This window comes from Scyliorhinus torazame, chromosome 10 (assembly GCF_047496885.1).
Source record: "Scyliorhinus torazame isolate Kashiwa2021f chromosome 10, sScyTor2.1, whole genome shotgun sequence".
NCBI lineage: Eukaryota > Metazoa > Chordata > Chondrichthyes > Carcharhiniformes > Scyliorhinidae > Scyliorhinus > Scyliorhinus torazame.
The window spans coordinates 184,020,463-184,043,404 of NC_092716.1; the positions used below are offsets into that span (position 1 = coordinate 184,020,463).

General features: G+C 49.7%; 1 protein-coding gene across 1 annotated transcript; it reads right to left on the reverse strand.

Annotated features, from left to right (window-relative positions):
• Positions 1-3,519: 3,519 nt before the first annotated feature.
• LOC140384416 (dispanin subfamily A member 2b-like) lies at positions 3,520-7,173 on the reverse strand. The gene is made up of 2 exons (XM_072466097.1): positions 6,902-7,173; positions 3,520-3,931 (listed from the first exon to the last, which is right to left on the reverse strand). The coding sequence occupies exons 1-2, from the start codon at positions 7,112-7,114 to the stop codon at positions 3,779-3,781; spliced, it is 366 nt and encodes a 121-aa protein (XP_072322198.1). The 5' UTR covers positions 7,115-7,173; the 3' UTR covers positions 3,520-3,778.
• Between the last annotated feature and the right edge of the window lie 15,769 nt (positions 7,174-22,942).

The window sequence follows — 22,942 nt, forward strand, 5'->3', positions numbered from 1 at the left end:
CAGTGAATTGCTAGTATTTAAATCATTAATACATGGTTTAAAACAAATATACATTTCTTTGTGGCATGAAAATCCAACTGGGAAATGAGTCAATCATAGGAAACAAAGGAAGTTAAATATTGTATTAAATCAAAGGAAGAGGCTTCGAGTGTTACCAAAAGTAATAAACCCCAGGTTTGGGAGCATTTTAGAATTCAACAACTTGAGGCCCAACATACGGATAAAGGCAGAATAGAATATTAAACAAGACAGAAACAAATAAGCAGGCTGTAAAAGCTCCCGTAGGTGTGTCAAACGCAAACGATTAGCAAAGACAAATATGGTCCATCATAGGCTGAGACAGGAAATGAGAGAGAAGCTAAATACTTGGGGCTGGGATTCTCCATCGGCTGACGCTGAAAGTGGGAAACGCGATTGGGCGGAGAATCGGTTGTGCTGCCAAAATCATGGCCGGGCTGGGCGCCAGCCAGAATACCATACTTCGGTACCTCCACAGTGGCATCAAAGTGTTCTAGTCCGCACCTACAGTAAAAGCTGATGGCATATCATCAGCGGCCTGACCGGGCATTCTCCGGGCCTCTGCCATGCTCCACCGCCACCAGGCAAGGTTCACTTGTGGTTTCGGTTAGCGGGCACCGTGACCGATGAGCGGGAGAGAGGGGAGGTCGGACTTGCAGAAGCACGAATTTGGGCTGCTGGACCAGCAACTGGCAGGGCTAGCTGGAAGGGAGGGACCTGTGCCAGGAAGGGGGGCAGCGGGGCGGAGGTGGCCAGGAGACGGGCTGTGGGGACCGGGTGACCCCCCACGGGACCAGGGTGCCCAGGCACGGACCCCGTTGCCGCGGCCTACAAAGCAGCCATCTTGCTGCGCACCCCACTGACGGCCGCCTGTGGCCCGTGGTTGTGCAAAATGACAGCGGCCGTATGGGTGCACCCAAACCGTACTCCACCCGCCACCCCACCACTCCCACATCACCGATTCTCCCTCCTCTCGACCAACCACAATCCAGCGGGGCAGCATGTAGCCCACCCCAGGGCAATGCCTACAGACGCCCCTGCAAGAGTGCGCTGGATGGGGGCCGCTGAGTGTACTCCAGGGCCAGAGGGCCACACTGTGCGGGCACCGACAGAGCCAGGGATACGATGGGCAGAGTGCTAGGATGTACAGCTGGAGCTGGGTGTGGTGATTGGGTTGGAGGGAGGGGGGGCATGTGGGGGCAGTGTCTGCAGTGCAGGCTGGGGCCACCATGTAGCTCGGTGGATAGATTGGGTATGGGGGTACGCACCCTGCTCACATGACTTGCACCCCTGAGGACAAAGGGCCAAATCAACCAGGAACCGTCGCCCTCATCCTCGTAGCCGTTTACCTGGGGGATGCACTGAGGCTTGAGAAGGACTCTGCAGCAGCGGAGCCTGTCCTAGAGGAACAGGAGGCACCTGTGAGGATAGCGTGTCAGCCACCCAATAGGCCAAGGAGCAGGAGGTGCAAAGGAGGTGCCACATGAGGCTTGATATGTACCTGCAGCGCTTGTCATTCGAGGCTGACTGGGCATGCCATCGAAGACTCCGACTGAGCACGGAGAGAATGAGACATATCTGCGGGTTGATGGTGCACAAAATCCAAATGCGGCAGGGACAGGAGGGGTGTGGGGGTAGGGGGTGGTCAGAGGCGGTGTGATGTTCCGGCAGATCCGGTCCGGGAGCCACGGACACGGGCCCCGTTACCACCTCCTCCTTCAGGGTGTCCACTGGCCCCCGGGCTACTTCATGGGATGGGGGTGCGAGCAGAGCTATCCCCCGAGTCTCCCCCACCACCTGGCGCTGCCAGTCTCGGAGGCCCATGCCCACCCCGACCAGATCTGCATGCTCGCAGCCATGGAGCACAGGGAGTGAACCACCTCCCTCTGGGTCTATGCCACATCAGTCAGTGACTGTGCCACCTTCCTCTTGGCCTGTGCCGTGTCAACAGCACCCACGCCTTCAGCCATGGACTGCTGAGACCTGGCCATGCTCTGGAGCGCCGGTGCATTGTCCAGGTGGCCCCGCTGCCTGTGATGGGGCAGCCCTTTCCTGGGTCTCAGCCGCAGTCTGCCCAGAGTGCCCAGGCCTTGGACATCCTGACCCATGGCCGAAGCCTTTGCCCCCAAGGCCTCCACCGCGGACTCCACCGTGTGGGTTTGGCCTGGGTGGCACGCATGGTCGGCACCACCCCCTGCAGGCGGTTCAACTCCTCCAACTGCACCTTCATGTACTGGATGGTCACCAACACCCCCTCATGCAGTCACAGGCTCTGCAGCTGCATCTCCATTATAGATGGGACTGCCCTTTGCAGAAACCCAAGACTCGTCCGGACGGCAGCTAGTCCTTGGGGTAGGGTCAGCCTCCAATCATCCGCCCCCTCGTGGGTTCCTGCCTCCACCTGCTGTATCGCAGCACGTGTGTGCTGTGCACCAGATAGTGCCCCAGTAGCCTCTTCACTAAATTGCCCAACCGAGGTGAGTCTCTTTGGGATGGTGGAGGGTTGGAGACCGCTGTGATGAAAGTCAATGTCTTCCCCGGACTGGTGCTCCGCGGTGTCTCGGGTTGTTGGCCAAGGGATCCCGTCGGTGTCCGTATCCTCTTCCACCTCGCTGTTCTCCTCCAGGGTTGTGGTTGGGGGGCATCAGGAGGGCCCGCCTCATCCCGCAAGACAAGATGCATGAGTGGACTGTGAGTGGGGTGGGGGTGGTGGTGGAGGGCACAGTGCGGGGGGTATGTGAGGGTGGTGACATATGTGCCATGGGGAACTGCCGGCCTCCGCCTCGGTGACCACCCTCTCCCCGGGCCCACCAACCAGATCCAGTACCCGCTGCTCAGCTGCGGTGTGGGACCATAGGTCCTGTGGTCCCCCTCAGATCCTTTCCCTTTCCTGGCGGTTGTGGGCTGACTTCTCCAATGGGGGGCCGGGGGGGGGGGAAGCCTGGGGTGGAGACAGGAAACACAGTTTTAGGAAATCGGATGCGTGCAACACAGGGGGTGGGTAGCTGGTGGCCTTCATTGCCAGGCCACGCTGCCATGGCGGCTGGTATGGGTGCTGGCATGTGGCACAGGCTGAGCTTCAGTCATTCTGTCACGGATGCAGCAATCGTGTTGGATACGTTTGGTTGGATTAAAAAAAGGCAATGAAGAGGCAGAGGATCTCGGAGCTTCAATTGTCACTCCCGAATATTGAGGTGTCACTTCCATAAACCAACTCCACCCTCCATACTTGCTCACAGTCGCCAGAAACATCCTCCACTGCAGCCTGCTATTGTAGTCACTACACTGCCACCCCAAACCCTGCTCTTAGTCATCAGGAGCAAACACCCATAAGAATCAGCCACACATTTTGCAAACCAATTCAAAGCATTAACACCTAAAGCGATGAACCACAAACCGATTTGATGCACTGCGGTTGCAAGTGCAAGGTCATTTTACTGTCAAGAGGGAGCATTTACGGTTGAAGACAAGAAGCTTGTGATTTAACGCCAAGAGACACAATTTATCATCAATTCCTTTATTTATACACTTATGGCCGCACCTTGGCCAAGTTTAAAGAAATCTATATTGCTGCTAGGTGAAACATGCCAGCACTACATAAACATTATAGGTAGAAAAAAAAAATCAATTATCAACAAAGTACATCATGTGTGTTGAAAAGAATTCAGCCAGAAAAAGACTCCCGTCAAGAAAATGAGGTGCAGCTTATTGGCTCAATTCCAACTGAGTGAATAATCATTCTTTGTTGTTCTTGTTGGGTTCACTGGACGCTTAACACGATAATGACTGTCGCCACAATGGAAATTACCACGGCCAGGCTGGCCAGCACTGCGATGGCAATATTGAGTGCTCGGGCTGTAGATGCATAGTGTTGAGCTCCTTCCACATCTCCCACAACTTTCCGGTCCCTAGACTAAAAGAAAGCAAGCGTAGATTCAGAAGATTGAAAAATCTCAATGCAGGGTGCACACTACAATTGAGTGCTTGACGTTCTGGTAACTCTGCAACGGTTGTAGTCTGTGGAGGATGCTTTCTAGTAAAAGAATATTTACACTATTCAAGTTGGCACCGTTATCAGTTTCATTTGGGTTGTAAATCAGGGAAAACATGTGACTGCTGAATGCAGGAATTTTGAGCAACAAATGCCAGTGGGTTTTGTCACACTCAACTGAAAAATATTGCTTCAGCCAGCAAAGAAATGAAGAAATAATTGCCCATGATTCATACACAAAGACGAAGCAGAGCAAAATAACTGCTTCTTTAAAAAAACTATTAGAACTTAATCTGATCTGACATTTCGTTTTTGGGGGGGGAATGCTATATTGACAGGGGTGTGACCTTCCAGGCGGATATTTTTTAAATTCCATGCCGTGACTGAAAGTAAAGCACAGATTTTTCCTTGTGTCTATTAACCCCTCTAACAACGCTAAAACAGATTGGCCATTTATTTCATTGCTGTTTCTGGGATCTTGCTGTGAATAACTTGGTTGTTACATTCATATACATGACATCAGCTACACTTATTCTGAAATTGGTTGGTTATAAGATGCTTTGTCACATACCCTGTATTTCTGAAGAAACCTGCAATTAGATCAAACAAAAATGTGTTTAAACATATTCTGAAGGAAGGAAGCTCATACCCAGAACAGCCAGTGACAGATTCACAATGCTACCTTAAAAGGGAATTTATTTTTTGCCATTAGGAAGTATTGACAGTGATCCAAAACTTCAAAAAACTATGTGGGACTATGTGGTAATGCAAATTAATTTCTCAGCGAAATCATCCATTTATGTTGGATGCTCCTCAGCCAGGGTTACACAGTTTCAGTGCTCATTGTACTGGTTTAGAACTAACACATTTCAGAAATTTCTTGCAACACAAGAAAGAAAGACTTATTGATTTATTGTTTTAAAAGATCAGAAACATCCCTGTCCTAATCTAGTGTCTGTGGAAGACTCCATTAAAGGAGCAGATTGTCTGACGCAGAACCCAGTGGGGAGGGGTTAGCAAAGTTACCACATATTCAGCCAAGAAAATACAGAGGTAGAATGCATTACAAATAATTTAATGAAACCTCACAAACTTCAAATAATCTGGAAAGATAAATCCTACCTATTACAGATGAGAAGAAAATGAATAAAGTCTTATCACAAAGGATTCCAGATAAGATATAGCTACCTGGGATATTAATTCACAGTCTCAGATTTTTTCATCTACATCTCATTTAGCAGCAGCTAGGTAGCTCTTTTGTCACAGAAGGTGTGGGTTCAAATGCCACACAGATCTAGCCTGACTTTGCATTCGAGAACCCAATCGCTCACTGAACAAAAATGTTTTTTCATGTCAGTGTTGCTTCTTTTGGCAATCTTACACATGTGCCGTCTGACTTTCAATGCTCTGCTAATGGTAACTTTCAAACTATCTACCATCGGAGGATCAATACTAACAAGAATGCGGCACCTATAGAACTGCAATCTGACAGAAGAGATGTGAAAACAAGGCCCAGTCTGTCCTCTCAGCTGAATGTAAAAGATGTCATAGTGCCATTTTGAAGAGCAGGGGAGTTATCTCTGGTTTCCTGGCTGATGTTATCCTCATTGTGATTATCACATTGTTGTTTGAGAGCATGCTGTGCAGAAATTGCTTGCCATCTATCCTAACCTACATTACAATTGTGGCTACACTTCAGAAAATGTTTGAGCTCATTGACTGCAATGAGTGTTAGTAATTCCTTAAATCATCTTGTATTATCAAATCAATAGCAGAGAAACAGACCATTGCCCAATTTCTCACACTTCGGCAATAGCTGGACTTCATTATCCAAACACATGGACACATCTGATGATCATAAGAGTGATATAAATGCAAGCTCCTCTTTCTTTCATTGGATCCATTTGTAAATATCTTAATGCTGCAAAGTTTTGGTTTCCTCACAGGTAGAAACACTTTTTTCACGTCTAACCTATTAAAAATATTTTGGTCATGTTAGTAGATTACATGGACTCAATCTGTAACACTTTTGTTGCTTACAGATGTGAACAGATGTACAGACATGGGTTAACGAAGGAAAGCCAGATCAGATCATTAAAGATAAATCAGATGAAAAGTGATTGGATTATTTGATGAAGTAACAGAGAAGGTCGGTCAAGGATGTTGTCAGGGACTTCAGTTATGAAGAGGATTTGGAAAAGTTAAGACAGTTTGCCTTGGAACAGGGACATTTATGAGGTGATTGAATAAAGGTTTTCAAGATTAAAAGTTTTGATAAATTCGATGAGAAAAATCTGGTGACTGGATCAATAACCAGAGGTCAGAGATATACAATCATTGAAAAACATTGAGGGGCGATGGAGAGAAATGTTTTCACCCAGTTGTCGGGATCGGGAACATTCTACCAGAAAAGCTGCTGGAAGCTGACTCCATTAATAATGTGGGGCAGGAGTTTGAGAATGAGGAATTTACAGAGTTACGGTCAATGAAACAGCAGTGAGGGACTGAGCGTGACTGCTCTTTCAGAGAGCCAGCGCAGACTGGATGGGCCAAATGGTCTCTTTCTGCGCTGTAAGTTTCTGTGACAGTCAGTCTGTTACACTTTGTAGATTACATGTTCAATTTGTAATAATTTCCTGAAATAAAAAAGACAATTTAACAACACGGCAGAGATTGCCCAGTGAGACTTTCTCATTGTTAAACACAGTCCAGCAGACCCGGGATATCACAGCTCTGTGAACTTTTAACAGGAGAATTTGGAAACCACCAAACTGCTTCTGTCCCCCTTCCCAGGGTCTCTGTGCCTCCTCCGCAGTTCCTAACCCCACACACACGCGCATCCCAGGTCCTTGAACTTCTCCCTAAGTCTTTGTTCCCCAGCCCCTCACTCACTTTGATGGAGAAAACCAGCGCCACGAATCCCAGGCAGCAGAAGTTCAAATAGAAGAAGTTGAAGATGGACCAGGGCAGGTGGTCGCGGACCTGGGTCACATTCGGGCCCAAGGTAATGACGGTGGACTGGACCTGCTGCTGTCCGTCCTCCTTCAGTCCCTGATACGGGTAGGTGCTAGGGTTGGAAATCAGTTGGCTAGCTCCGTACTCCATCTTAAACCCAGCCGAGTGGGAGAGCAAACCGAATCGAAACCTCTGGTCCGGGCTTCCACAGTTTTTTTTAAAGCGGGGCGGAGCGAGGGACTGAAACCACCTCTAACTGCTCAACCAATGCAACCCCGTTTTCCACCTCAGAGACGGGTAATCTCCAGGCCCTCTGAGAGACACAGCTTTTGAGCCCCCCCCCCCCCCCCCCCCCCAGCTATAACTTAAAAACAATGAAAATACACAAAAACAAAATAGGGCACCAAAAAGATAGACATAATTTGATTCTTAAAAAATTTAATGCGGGATAATCATAGAATTTACAGTGCAGAAGGAGGCCATTCGGCCCATCGAGTCTGCACCAGTCCCTGGAAAGAGCAACCTATCTAACCCCATACCTCCACCCTATCCTCACACCTCCACCCTATCCCCGTAACCCCATCTAACCTTTTTTGGACACTAAGGGTAATTTAACATAGCCAGTCCATCTAACCTGCAGATCTCTGGACTATGGGAGGAAACCGGAGCACCCGGAGTAAACCCACGCAAACACAGCGAGAACGTGCAGACTCCGCACAGACAGTGACCCAGCGGGGAATCGAACCCGGGATCCCGGAGCTGTGAAGCAACTGTGCTAACAACTATGCTACCGTGCTGCCTTTTCTAGTCTTTTTCTGTGCAAATGCACTAATTTATTGAGAAAAATCTAGCTTTTGTGCAATGTCACGGTTGTCTTGATATGCAGACAGGCACTTAATGAGATACAGACAGGCAGCTAATGAGCACAGGGAACAGGACATAACCAATCAGCAGGCAGAACACTTGGGAGGTGGTTTCCCACTATAAAAGGCACGAGACACACAGACTCCGCCTCTTTCTACTAGGGACATCTACAGAGTGAGTCCAGTGTATATATCATGTAACGCATACAGCACGTGGAGAAGAGCTAGTCTGGTTCAGTCTAGATAGAGAAATCACATCTAGGTTAGCAGAGAGTCGAACTCACGGAGAACTGTGCTAACTGTGTGACAGGTTCAATAAATCAAGTTGAACTAACTTCAAGGTTAACACGACATGGTACCAGTAGACTGCTATATCTCGGTGGTTTACCTCAATCTGTTCCGTGACGACCAGCAAAGACATCCTGGCATCATGGAGAAGATCTAGTCTCCTCAACTGCTGCGGACCTCCGGCAATCTCAGTGCCAACTGGCGGACCTTCAAGCAAAGGTTTATGCTGTACATTGAAGCCTCAGACCTCGAGGGTGCGCCTGATACAGGGAAGATCACGCTTCTCCTAGCAACTGCAGGGGATCAAGCCATCAAAATCTTTAACTCGTTCAACTTCGCTGAAGGCCAGGACAAGACGAAGTTTCAGACCATCCTGGACAAGTTTGACAGTCATTGTGAAGTGGACACCAATGAAATCTTCGAGCGCTATATTTTTCAGCAATGCCTACAAGGTAAAGACAAATCTATCAACTCCTTTCTAACTAATCTCCGTCCACTAGCGCTATCCTGCAACTTTGGTGACATTGCTGACTCCATGATCAGGGATCAGGTCGTTTTTGGCGTTCACTCGGATCCGCTGAGGGAGCAGCTATTGAAAATCAAACACATGACCCTGTCAGTCGCGATCGAAACGTGTACGGTGCATGAGCACGCCACAAATCGGAATTCCCAACACAAATCGGCCGAAACTGAGAAACGTGCCTCCCACGAGGCAGAGTTCGTGCAGGCCATCGCCCGAGCCTTGATGAAAGCGACCATTTCACATGCTCTTCCCGGGGCCCCACGCATGCGCGATGCAAATGGGATAGCGAAGCGGCCGATCTACACACTGCGCAGGTGCGAACGTCTGCCGACCGCACTGCGCATGTGCGACGACGCACGGAGCGTAACGACGTCACGACGTGCCCGAACTGTGGCATCGCCCATTTAAAGAAACACTGCCCTGCAAGAGGCAGGCGCTGTTTGAATTGCGGGAAGTCTGGACTCTATGCAGCTTTGTGCATGTCTACACCACCAGTCAAGGGCCAGCGCTCCCAATTCCAACGCAGGCGAGTTCAGAGTGTACTGCACGGATTACAGGATTCAGATCCTAGCAGCATCATGGATCCGAAGGACGATTGCCTGGAGTCCCCCTACCATGTGGGCATCATCACGACGCGTGAACATGCCTCCCCAACAGCATCATGAAGCCTGCCCATCCTCACTGTGGATTCTGCAGACAAATGGCGTGCGGTGATGCAAGTTAATCAGTGCTCTATCCAGTTCAAGCGGGACACAGGTGCTTCTGCCAATCTTCTTTCACAGGCGGATTTCACAACCGCATCAAAAAGCCACCCAAGCTCCTTCCAGCAGCCTGCCAGCTCCTGGACTATAACGGCAATGCCATCTCAGCGCTGGGATCCTGCCATCTGCTCATCTCCAACAGAAGTGTTCATGCGAGGCTCAGGTTGGAAATCGTCAAGCCTGACCGGGCCTCCCTGCTCAGTGCGCAGGCATGCAAGCAGCTGAACTTGGTGCAGCAGGTCTACACGATGACCTCCCCCAACGTGGATCTTCAGGCCGGCATTGATGACATCCTCGCTCCATATCCGGATGTATTTGACGGGATGGGCACTCTGCCATATCGCTACAAGATCCTGCTGCGGCCTGATGCCACGCCTGTGGTCCACGCTCCACGCCAGGTTCCGGCTCCACTGAAGGAGCGCCTGAAGGCACAGTTGAAGAATCTTCAGGACCAGGGCATTATCTCCAAAGTCACAGAACCGACTGACTGGGTCAGCTCGATGGTCTGTGTAAAGAAACCGTCAGGGGAGCTGCGCATCTGTATTGATCCCAAGGATCTAAACCAGAATATCATGCGGGCACACTACCCCATCCTGAAGCGGGAGGAACTGACAAGTGAGATGGCGCACGCCCGGTTTTTCACAAAGCTGGATGCATCACTGGGGTTCTGGCAAATCCAGCTGGATGAGTACAGCAGAAGGCTCTGCACCTTCAACACACCGTTTGGCAGGTACTGCTACAATCGTATGCCGTTCGGCATTGTTTCAGCCTTGGAGATCTTCCATAGAATCATGGAGCAGATGATGGAGGGCATTGAAGAGGTTCGTGTGTATGTGGACGACGTTTATCATTTGGTCCACTACACCCGAAGAGCACATCTCTCGTCTCCAGCAGGTATTCCGCTTTGTCCATGCCAATGGCCTCAAGCTGAACAGGGCAAAGTGCTCTTTGGCATGACAACACTGAAGTTCTTGGGTGACCAGATATCTCAGCAGGGTGTGCGCCCGGTTACAGACAAGGTCAAGGCCACCGAAGCCATGAAGACCCCTGAAGATAAGAAGGCGGTGCTGCGCTTCCTAGGGATGGTGAACTTCCTGGGCAAGTTCATCCCGAATCTGGCCTCACAGACCATGGCCCTCAGACACCTGGCAAAAAAATCCACTGCCTTTGAGTGGCAGGCAGCTCATCAAGCAGAGTGGTTGGAGCTGAAAGCCGAGCTCACCACTGCACCAGTGTTGGGTTTTTTTGATCCTGACAGGGAAACAAAGATCTCGACAGATGCGAGCCAGGATGGTATCGGCACGGTGTTGCTCCAGCGCGATGACACCTCCTCCTGGGCTCCGGTTGCCTACGCATCACGGGCAATGACACCCACCGAGCAGAGGTACGCCCAGATCATAAAGGAATGCCTGGGCCTGCTTACTGGAATCCTCAAGTTCCACGATTATGTGTACGGCCTGCCAACGTTCACCGTTGAAACGGACCACAGGCCTCTGGCCCACATCATCCACAAGGAGCTGAATGATATGACACCCTGGCTGCAGCGCATTTTCCTCCTGCTCAGACGGTATGACTTCGAGCTAGTGTACACACCGGGCAAGGAACTCATTATTGCGGATGCCTTGCCCCGCTCCGTGACCTTGCCTGCCGACCCCCCGGCATTTTTTCAGCAGATCGAATCACAGGTGCACCTGTGGGCCAGCAACCTCCATGCGTCGGATGAACAGGTGATCCGCATTCGCGACGAGACAGCCAAAGACCCGCTTCTGCAGCGTGTCATGCGCCACCTCACCGATGGCTGGCAGAAAGGGCAGTGCTCCCAATTCTTTAATGTGAAGGACAACCTCACGGTGGTTGATGGCATTCCCCTCAAGCTGGATCGCATCGTTATTCCACGCAGTCTCCAGAGCTTGGTGCTCAGGCAAATACATGAGGGGCATCTGGGTGTCAAGAAGTGCAGGCGCAGAGCCAGGCAAGCTGTCTACTGGCCTGGGATTAGTCAGGACATCTCTAACAGGGTCCTCAACGCTTCCAGCCAGCACAGGGTAAGGAGACGCTTCAGCACGAGATTGTGACCTCCCCGTGGTCTAAGGTTGGCATCGACCTCTTTCACGCCAATGGTCGTGACCATGTGCTCATCATCGATTACTTCTCCAACTACCCAGAGGTTGTGAAGCTTTTAGACCTCACGTCCACGGCCATCATCAAGGCCTGTAAGGAGACGTTCTCCAAGCATGGTATTCCCCTCACTATCATGAGTGACAACAGTCCTTGCTTCAGCAGCCAGGAATGGTCGAGATTTGCCCAGTTATATCAGTTTCATCACGTCACTTCCAGCCCACATTACCCGCAGTCCAACGGGAAGGTTGAGAAAGGGGTGCACATAGTAAAGCAGCTCATCTGCAAGGCTGCGGATTCTGCTTCTGACGTCAACCTTGCGCTGCTTGCGTACAGGGCAACCCCTCTGTCTACCGGCCTGTCACCGGCTCAACTCCTGGCGAACAGGGACCTGCGGACGACCCTTCCAACCACACACTTGCCTGATCTGGATCAACTCCCGGTGCTGCAGAAGGTGCAGAAACTCAGGGACCGGCAAAAGCAGGGCTATGATGCTCATGCCACTGATTTGCCTGTGCTATTCCCGGCGGATACGGTCCGGATCCAACTGCCTGACGGAGGCTGGTCAGCTCCAGCCGTTGTTGCCCGACAGGCTGCTCTTCGATCGTACATTGTGCGTATGACTGATGGCTCTGTTGTGCGACACAACAGACGGGCCCTGCGCGCAGTTGCCCGCCCACAACCACATTCTTCGTTGTTTCCATCTGTCATTGTGCCACCTCCTGGCACCTCAAACCACGAGGCCACCAGTCTGGCTGCAAACCCACCCATCAAGGCGCCGTCGTCCCCGCCACTACCTCACCAGCGGTCGACCCGGATCAGACGCAAGCCCCAGAGACTGGACTTATGAACAATTGTTTTGCTTGCTATGTTCTGTTTTTGCACATTAGACACCTGTTCTCATATGTACACACTTTTTTAACTGTCATCGCATGTAAATATGTTCATTTTTCAGCCTCCACATGTAAATACCTTCACAGAGGCTGCAGAGAAACTTTTCAAAGGGGGAGATGTCATGATATGCAGACAAACACTTAATGAGATAGAGACAGGCAGCTAATGAGCACAGGGAACAGGACATAACCAATCAGCAGGCAGAACACTTGGGGGTGGTTTCACACTATAAAAGGCACGAGGCTCTCACACTCTGCCTCTTTCTACTAGGGACTTCTACAGAGTGAGTCCAGTGTACATATCACATAACGCATACAGCACGTGGAGAAGAGCTAGTTTGGTTCAGTCTAGATAGAGAAATCACATCTAGGTTAGCAGAGAATCGAACTCACAGAGAACTGTGTGACAGGTTCAATAAATCAAGTTGAACTAACTTCAAGGCCTGGAGTCTACTTGAGTTATAGCTGCATCCAGTTGCAGCCCGTGTTATCTTAACGTGCTCAACATGACATTGGTATTAAGCATGGCCGGATCATTCTTTACCTGTTTCAACACATTCAAAGTGCATTATCATCGAATTTACAGTGCAGAAGGAGGCCATTCGGCCCATCGAGTCCACACCGGCTCTTGGAAAGAGCACCCTACCCAAGGTCAACACCTCCACCCTATCCCCATAACCCAGCAACCCCACCCAACACTAAGGGCAATTTTGGACACGAAGGGCAATTTATCATGGCCAATCCACCTAACCTGCACATCTTTGGACTGTGGGAGGAAACCGGAGCACCCGGAGGAAACCCACGCACACACGGGGAGGATGTGCAGACTCCGCACAGACAGTGACCCAAGCCGGAATCGAACCTGGGACCCTGGAGCTGTGAAGCAATTGTGCTATCCACAATGCTACCGTGCTGCATTCACCTAAATCCACTAACGCAGGCAAACTGACAAAATATACAAAGCAATTATAATATTAGGAAACACCCCAGAGAGTTCAAGGTCGAGTGTTTTGTGATGCACTTCCTTTGGCTTGCAATCCAGTTTTCATTCTTAGGACTTTATGTTGAAAAACCATCCATTGTAAAGATTTACAATGAACAAATAGTGCAACTTCCTTAATGGATGCAGCACTGCCACCTTCCTTCACCACACCAGTAGGATAATGTACAACACGAAACAGCAAAACTTACTTTCTTTTCCGATATGATATCCTTGTGTGCATAACAACAAGTTGCAAAAGTTATTAGATGCCAAAAAATGGACAAATGTTTACATTTGAGGCCCCAATGAGTTTGATGGCCAAGCAAAATGCCCCCCCCCTGACCCTGGTAATAACAGTCCCCCCAACACCAGAGACAGGAACACCCTCCAGGAGTTGCTGAAGGCACTTGATGCAGCAACGTCCATGGAAGCTGACCACACAGAATCATTTAAAATTATTAAAGCACATGAGGACGCCCTTCAGCCCATCATGTCCTTGCGCATTCATCTAATCCAAAACCTGGAGCTCAAACCGTTCCATCTGACCACACTTTCTGCATGCATGGTTGTCCAGGACACTGGATCTTCCTGTGCCTTTCTTTATCAAACTATTAACTTATGTAATAGAAATGAACTAAAGTAAATAAATTAGGACTCAACAATCAGCTATTACCTTTGAACGATCCTCCCCTTATTTAACAGGGAGTGAATGAAAATGCGTTTACTGAGCTCTTAATGTCTATATTCGTCAGATGTTGACTTACAGAGAATTTTAATTCCCTTTAGTGTTACTCTACATTGTTATTTATTTTACATTTTATTCTCCCAGAACTGATTAATGAATTGAACTTTGTAATATTGTGATAAATTATCAAGTTGGCTATTGGTTGAGGGCAGCACGGTGGCGCAGTGGTAGCACTGCAGTCTCACGGCGCTGAGGTCCCAGGTTCGATCCCGGCTCTGGGTCACTGTCCGTGTGGAGTTTGCACAGTCTCCCTGTGTTTGCGTGGGTTTCGCCCCCACAACCCAAAGATGTGCAAGGTAGGTGGATTGAACACGCTAAATTTCCCCTTAATTGGAAAAAATGAATTGGGTACTCTAAATTTTTGTTTTTAAAGTTGTCTATTGGTTTGGTAGTACAGACATTGAGTATTGCAGAAACAAACAGGCATTTCTGTCAAAGTTTTTTGTCTTGCACTCATCAGGGCATATTTGCAAGAAACAAATGTACTCTGTATGAGAAAAGAATGCTGATTGGCAAGCGGACACTGATTGGTAGAGACATTATCATGGAGAATGCACCAGTTGATCCAGAATGTTTATGTTCAAGTAACAGAAAGAGCTGAAACTTTGCTTATTCGCTGTCTTCTTAGACCAGTCTGCCCTGCACAACTGGAATTATCATCTACTGAACTTGGAAGGCAGTGTGTGTGTCCTTTTATATGTATGAACCAGTTTCAGTCCCCTTCCGAAGTTTTGGTATCCATTCTCAGTTTCATTTTTAGCTTCTTTAGAAACTGCGGGGGGGGCGGGGGTGCAGTTTATTTTAATAAATAGCTGGACAGTAAACCCTTTCATATTTCACAATTACACATTTCACATTTGCCTCATCAAAAGGGTTTAACAAAAGCGAAAGCAGAGTAAATGTAACAGGGTTTCAAACATAAGAGAAATATCAACCGAAATTCTGCATTCCCCGCCGCTGCGATAGGCGGCGCGATTCTCCGAGCCCGCGCCGGGCCGGAGAATCACCGCAACCGCGCCACGCCGCCCGCGCTGGCACGCGATTCTCTGAGGTGCGGAGAATTTGCGCCGGCGCGTCTGGCGCGGCGGCAGTCGCGGGCCGCTGTCTGCGGCCGGCCCGCCGATTCTCTGGCCCGAATGGGCCACGGGGAAACGGCAGAGTCCCGCCGGCGCCGTTCACCCCTGGTCGCTGCCGGCGGGAACTCTGCGCGAAGGGTCGGGGGTGGCCTGTGGTGGGGGGGGGGGGGGGGGAGTTGGGGAGAGTCAGCCATTGAGGTGGAGAGTTGGGCATCAGTGGGGAAAGTCAGACATAGTGGGGGAGACAGATATCGAGGGGAGATGGAAATGGGTGGGCAGGAGGCAGATATTGGGAGGAGACGGGCATCGGGAGGTGGGGGATTCTGACATGGTGGAGAGTTGGATATAGGCAGGGGGTTTAATCATGGGGAGATCAGATCAAGGCGTCGGGTTAGAGGTGGGGTTGGTGCTGGTTTGAGGGGGGGGCGGGTGGGGGTCGGATCGGGTATGGTCATGTCGAGGGGTCAGGTCGAGGTGGGGGGGGGGGGGGTTGTTGAGAATCCCGTGCGGGTGTGGAATACAATGGAGGTGGGGTACTTAGTTGTGGTGAGTGTTGGGTTGTCCCCTTGGGAAGGGAGGGTGTGGGGGGTTTCCCATTCATGGCTCGATCTGTGTTTTTAAAATTGTTACGCTGAAGTCAGAAGTGCTTTTATTTCTGCAAACTCTATCAGAGTAACTATTAGTCTATCACTGGCAGAACCATCCAAAGTTAATGATTTAAATGACTTGGTCGAATGATTCCTAACACAGTGCCATTGTCCAGAGAAACGTAGCACTTCTGGACCATTGCCATGTAAACCCTTACCTGGGAACTTCCCAGAGGGAGTCTCCAGTGCATATTTGTGGTAACCCCCCCCCCCCCACTCCACCTTCAAATGCAACACTGGGGAACCAGAAATCTACAGGTCATTGTTTTTCCAAACAATATGCTTAAACTGTAGGTGGAAGAGCCTCAGCATTAAATTCCAGCAAAATAACTGAAGATTATGCACGCAAAACCTTTCCAAAACACCAGTGAACCATGAGCAGTGTGAATATGTGTCTCTTGATGTTGAAGAGTGATGACAAGACTGATGTTTCATTCTCAATTGTGTAGTATCTTCTTTGATGTGTACTGAGCTTTCTTGGGAAATAACTGACTGGATGCACTATAGCAGTATTATCTTGTAACAACAATGCTCCTACAGGAGAGCCTGAAACGGTGATGGAGGCAGAGACTCTCATATCATTTAAGAAGCATTTAGATGTGCATTGCAATCCAAAGGCATACAAAGCTATGGACCAAGTGGTAGGAAATGGGATTAGAATAATTAGGTGGGGTTTTTTGACCGGCACAGACTCGGTGACCCAAAGGGCCTTTTCTGTGCTCTATGACGCTATGACTCCTTGACTCCAACTAGCATTAATAGCCATTTTCACGTTTATTGAAATTTGATGGAGTGAAAACAGATTCATTTATTTATATGACCTTGAATCTCCTCTCAAATGTAGTCTGACAAACCAATGTCCAGTTAACTCTTACATTTTTCTTCAATAATAGAGCAAATAGCATGCTGAAATTCAGGACCAACATCCTGTAGGAGTCATACACTCCAAGGAATTATAATATTACCCATTTTTTGGGACAGGTAAGTCTATAATTTCTTGTGTCAGGAAACAGAGGTAGTTGTAAGTAAGCTATATTTGTATTGTTAGATATTAGAAATAAGGTATAGGTTTAAGTGAGTTTATTCGGTGCTGGTTTAGCACAGTGGGCTAAACAGCTGGCTTGTAATGCAGAATAATGCCAGCAGCGCGAGTTTAATTCCCGTACCGGTCTCCCTGAACAGGCGCCGGAATGTGACGACTAGGGGCTTTTCACAGTAACTTCATTGAAGCCTACTTGGGACAATAAGCGATTATTATTACTAATTAATTTACTGGGTTTCTGTGTAAGGAAGGTTAAACTTACAGTTAGATTCATGTTAAACAAAGGTGTTTGCATGTATAGGGCTTTTGAGGTTCACTCCAAAACTGTGTTTCTATTGTGCTGAGAGAAACTTTGTTACAGGAAAAGTAAACATGATCTTGGGGAAAGAATGAGATGTTTCTTAGAAACCGGGGACTGTGTTCAGTGAACAGATGTTTTGTGTTTTAGTGTTTAACTAGATCCAGGCAGTTGGAGATAGGAAGCTGGAACGGGAATAGCTCACAGCTCTGTTAGAAGCAGGAAAGTTATACAGTGGAGTAATGGGTATGAAAGCAAGCGCCAGAGAAGCTAAAGGATAATTTGTTCTGGAAACAAGAAGTTTCCAGGAAGTTTGAAGTTAAAGGAGCAAAGAGGAACTGCCATTGGAATAAGGTACTGTCACTGTAGCTAAAGACAGAGCTGTAAGCGCAGACCTGGGTGAAGTTGCATCGGAAAAAGGCAAACATGGGGAGCAATCATAAGTTTGATGTCCTAGTTTCCAGCCTTTGGAAACAATAGTATTTGCAGAGACTGAGGACCAGAGTTTTGTGTGGAAGTTTGGATGCAATTAGTAATAATCTTGTCACAAGTAGACTTACTGCAATGAAGCTACTGTGAAAATCCCCAAGTCGCCACACTCCCGTGCCTATTCGGGTACACAGAAGGAGAATTTAGAATGTCTAATTCACCTGAATGGAGTTTGGAAACACTCGTCTGATAATTATCTGAGGTAAATTTGGGGAGAAACCCACAGGAAATTGATTTAATCGATCAGCGGGTTTCGGAGTGGGGGGGGGAGGGGTTGCCTGACCACAGTTAACGTGTTCGGTTACAGGGAATGTGTGTTTATTGCGAACATTATAGCATAAGCTATTTCATGTAACCTGTGTTATTCTTAAAATTTGGGTATGTTTGTGAAGAGGGGGGCGTAGTAAAGGAGCATTGTATGATAGTCAAACCTTTTATGTTTAATAAATGTTTCTTTTCTTGTTGTTAAAAGCTAATTGGGAATCTTCTTACTCTGGTTATCCACATTTTCCAAATAAAAGTAAAAGTTACGGCCTTTTGAGCCAGGGTTTCATTTTGGGATGAGCTCATCCAGTTGTCCATCAACTGGGATCGTAACACTTGAACGTCAGCTTCTCTGGGTAACGTTCAAACCAGCCCTATGTCCAGTACCAAATACATGATTTGAGCCTTGGCAGACTCACTGGGGGCAATGCTCCGAGCCCCGCGCCGGGCCGGAGAATCGGCGCCATTTGCATCGGCGCATTTGGCACGGCGCCGGTCGGGGGCCGCTGGAATCGGCGGGGCTGCCGATTCTCCGGCCCGAATGGGCCGAATGGCTGTGCCGATACGACAGAGTCCCGCCGTCGCCGTTCACCCCTGGTTGCTGCCGGCGGGAACTCTGCGGGAACGGTCGGGGGCGGCCTGTGGGGGGGAGGGGGGGGGTGGCTCCTTCACCGGGGGGGGGCCTCCGATGGGGATGGCCCACGATCGGGCCCCACCGATCGGCGGGCCGGCCTCTCCCCCCCCCCCACCCCCCCCCCCGGGCCTACTTTCTGGCGCGGCCGGCCCCAGAACACCGACTCTATCTTGAGTCGGGGCCGGCGCGCTAAAGAAGTCTCCCACGCCTGCGCAGGATGGCGTGGCCCAACTGCACATGTGCAGGATTGAGCTGGACCAACTGCGCAGGTGCGGGTTGGCGTGGCGGAAAGGAGGCTGGAGCGGCGTGAACCGCTCCACCGCCATGCTGGCTCCCTGTGGGGGCCAGAATCGTACGTAACCAGGCCCGGTTCGCGCCGTCATGGAACATGACGTCGTTAATGATGGCGTGAACTCTTGGGCCCAATATTGGAGAATTGCCCCCCCAATTTTTTTTTTACAAATTTATCACCAAATCAGCTTTTTGCAGTCTTTTATCTGGTTCAGTTGAGAGTTCCACCTGCTCTTCCCAGGTTTTACTGGAGACCGAAAGATCATCAATATAATCAACACCGTTGTGTTATTGGCAACAACTTGATTTGTCAATCTTTGAAAGGCAACTGGTGCATTCTTCATCACAAATGGTAAAACAATAATTGCTAAGGACTGTCTGGGGTTATAACAGCAGAGATTTATTTGCTTTGATCTGTTACAGCATTAACTTTCCGAAGCCAATGCAGAATCTTAGTAATGCAGAGTTCTGACAATTTGTCTTGACGGAGAGTCCCTTTTGGTCCAGGCGGATGAGGCTGGGAGCAGGTCAGATCCAAGTTAGTCTGAGGTACATTGGAAGAAGATGGACTGTAAGCAATTCATGCTGTGTCTAAAGAAAAAGTATTGAAATGAATCGCTGCAGCACTCAACGGTGAAAGCATTTCACACGGGCATTGTTACCGACAGGAGAAAGTGTTGAACTCCTTTGTCCTCTCTTCATCTGACTGTAAACAGAATTGTTTTTGTGAGAAAAAAAAATTTATTGCCATTTTCAACTTTAACAGCATAATAATTTGACGTGTAAGGCACATAGATTTTACAAAGAAGCAGCTAAAGTGTGTCTGATATTTACAAGCCAGTTCATATCTTATGTACAACATATTTACAAGTGGTCCCCCACTTTCCCCCTTCCCCTGTGGAAGGCATGTTTTGATTCCCCCCCCCCCCTCCTCCCGCTGGGGTGTTGTTCTTTGTTGTTTGGTGTTGGGGGGGGGGATGCCTGCATGGACCTTCCCCTTCTCCACTTGCCTCAATGCTTTGTTTGTGCCTTCTTTAGGGTTCCCTCTCCCCCCACCGCCCCTGACTCTTTTCTGTGCCCCCTCGTGTCTTTCTCTCTCTCTTCTCCCCCCCCCCCCCCCCCCCCTCTTCCCATCTCTTCCTAGTCACTGTTTGCCTTGAACAGGCCTTGGATCAGGCTGATGAATGGCCTCCAGGCTATGTGGAAGCCCTCGGCCGACCCTCAGTTGGTTCACTTGATCTTCTCCAGGTGGAGAAATTCCGCCAGGTCTGCCAGCCAGTCTGCAGCTGTGGGTGGTGCTGCCGATCGCCAGCCGAGGAGGATTCCCGGTGTGATTAAGGAAGCAAAAGCCAGGGCGTCAGCCCTCTTCCCCATGTGTAACTCTGGCTGCTCCGATACCCCAAAGATTGCCACTCTCGGTCACGGCTCAAACCTCACCCCCACAACCTTGGACTTTGCTTTGAGAATCCGCCATCTCTCGGGCAGGCCCAGAACATATGGGTGCGGTTATCCGGGCCCCTCTGGCACGGCTCACATTTGTCCTCCACCTCCGGGAAGAACTTGCTCATTCGGGTTCTGGTCAGGTGGGCTCTGTGCACCACTTTGAACTGCATGAGGCTTAGCCTAGCGTAGGATAAGGTGGAGTTGGCCCTGCTCAATGCTTCGCTCCAAAGTCCCCACCCCACTTCCGTCCCAAGTTCGTCCTCCCATTTCTATCTGACTTCGTCCAGTGGTAGTCTTGCTCTGTCTAGCAACCGTCCGTAAATTATCCCACAGTTCCCCACCTCCTTATTGTACCGTGTTGATTAGCTCCTCTAGGAGCTTGTCTCTTGGGACCCTGGGGTACTTTTCCGTCTCCTTATGGAGAAAGTGTTTAATTTGGAGGTATCTCAGCTCCTGCCCCATCTATAGGTCCAGGTCCTCTGTTAGTTCATCTAAGGTCACAAGCCTCTCCCCTATGTAGAGGACCCAAATGGCTAACATCCCCCGTCCTGTCTCCACTTTTTAAAGGTGGTGTCGAGCATGACCGACGGAATTTTAGGTTTCCGCAGATGGGGACCATGGAGGACATCTCGGTTAGGCCAAAATATTGCCTCATTTGATTCCATGTCGTCAATGTGGCTACTACCACTGGGCTGGATGTGAGCTTTGATTGGGGGGAGGGGGGTGGGGGGAGCGTTGCTGTGGCAAGGGCTCAGATGGTCGTTCACTTGCAAGAGGACTCCTCCAGCCTCACCCATTCTGTATTTGGCTCTCATATCCATCCCCTCTCGGCTGTGGCTGCCCAGTGGTAGTACTGTAGATTTGGTAAGGCTAGACCGCCCATGTTTTCCTGCTTTGCAGCATTGACTTAGGGATCTTCTGGCTCTTACCCCACCCACCCCAACACAAACGGCATAATAATTTTGTCTACTTTGTGGAAAAAGGCCTTGGGGATGAATATCGGTATGGATCTCAACAAGAAGAGGAACCTCGGCAGTGCGTTCATTTTGATCGCCTGCACTCTCCCAGCCAGGGTAAGCGGCAGTGCATCCCATCTCTGTAGGTCTTTCTCTACTTTCTCCGTCAGACTGGTCAGATTCCACGTGTGGAACTGTATCCAGTCATGGGCTATCTGGATCCCCAGGTAGTGGAATTTGTTTTCGGCTAGTTTGAATGGTAGTCCCTCCAGCTCTGTCCCTTGCCGGTTTGGATTCACCGGGAATGCTTTCCTCATGCCCATAGATTATCATAGAATTTACAGTGCATAAGGAGGCCATTCAGCCCATCGAGTCTGCACCGGCTCTTGGAAAGAGCACCCTACCCAAGGTCCACACCTCCACCCTATCCCCATAGCCCAGTAACTCCACCCAACACTAAGGGCAATTTTGGACACTAAGGGCAATTTAGCATGGTCAATCCACCTAACCTGCACATCTTTAGACTGTGGGAGGAAACCGGAGCACCCGGAGGAAACCCACGCACACACGGGGAGGATGTGCAGACTCCGCACAGACAGTGACCCAAGCTGGAATCGAACCTGGAACCCTGGAGCTGTGAAGCAATTGTGCTATCCACAATGCTACCGTGCTGCCCAGGTTGAGTTTGTAGCCCGAGAAGGCTCTGAACTCTCTCAGAAGTTGCAGGATTGCTTTCAGGCCGTTCTGTGGGTCTCAGATGTAGAAGAGCATGTTATCCGCATAGAGCGACACTCAGCTCCCTGCCTCCTCTTTGTATACCCTTCCAGCTTTTCATGTCTCACAGAGCGATCGCCAGTGGTTCCATTGCCAGGGCGAACAAGAGCGGGGACAGTGGGCATCCCTGCCTCGTGCCTCTGTGTAGCTGATATTCAGAGCTGGTGGTGTTGTTCCGAACGCTCACCTTGGGGGCGTTGTACAAGAGTTTCACACATGAGGTGAATCCTGTCCCCAGCCCAAACCGCTCCAGCACTTGGATGAGGTACTTCCATTCAACTCAATCCAAGGTCTTTTCTGAGTCCAGGAAGATGATCACCTCTGGTGTTCTCTCCCCGGGGAGGGTCAGTATTACATTCAGCAGCCACCTGATGTTCGCAGTTAGCTGCCTACCCTTGACAATGCCTGTCTGGTCCTCTGCGACCACCTCTGGTATGCAGTTCTCCAGTCTCTTGGCCAGTACTTTTGCGAATATCTTTGCATCTATATTGAGCAGCGAAATGTGTCTGTGTGATCCGCATTCCATCGGGTCCTTGACTTTTTTGGGTATCAGCGATATCATGGCCTGTGTTAGCGTAGGAGGCAGGGTGTCCCTCCCTAGCACGTCTGTGAACATGTCCTGCAGGTGTGGGGCCAGGGCTGGTGCGAATTGCTTCTAGAAATTCTTACAGAACCGGGTCCCAGCGCCTTCCCCGCCTGCATGGAGTTGATACTCTCCATGACCTCTCCCAGTCCTATTGGTGCTTCCAGCACCCCCCGTCTATCATCCTCCACGACTGGCATGACAAGTCCATCGAGGAACCGTTTCATCTCCGCATCCCTGTTGGGAGGTTTGGGGGCGTACAGCCCTCAGTAGAAGGCCTCAAACGATCGGTTGATCCCTTTTTGCTC

What these genes read in the sequence shown, in the direction of transcription:
- LOC140384416 (XM_072466097.1), bottom strand. Translation starts at nt 7,114, where the DNA reads ATGGAGTACGGAGCTAGCCAACTGATTTCCAACCCTAGCACCTACCCG. An exon ending in CGCTGGTTTTCTCCATCAAA is followed by an intron (nt 3,932 to 6,901) that starts GTGAGTGAGGGG and finishes GCTTTCTTTTAG; the next exon opens with TCTAGGGACCGGAAAGTTGT.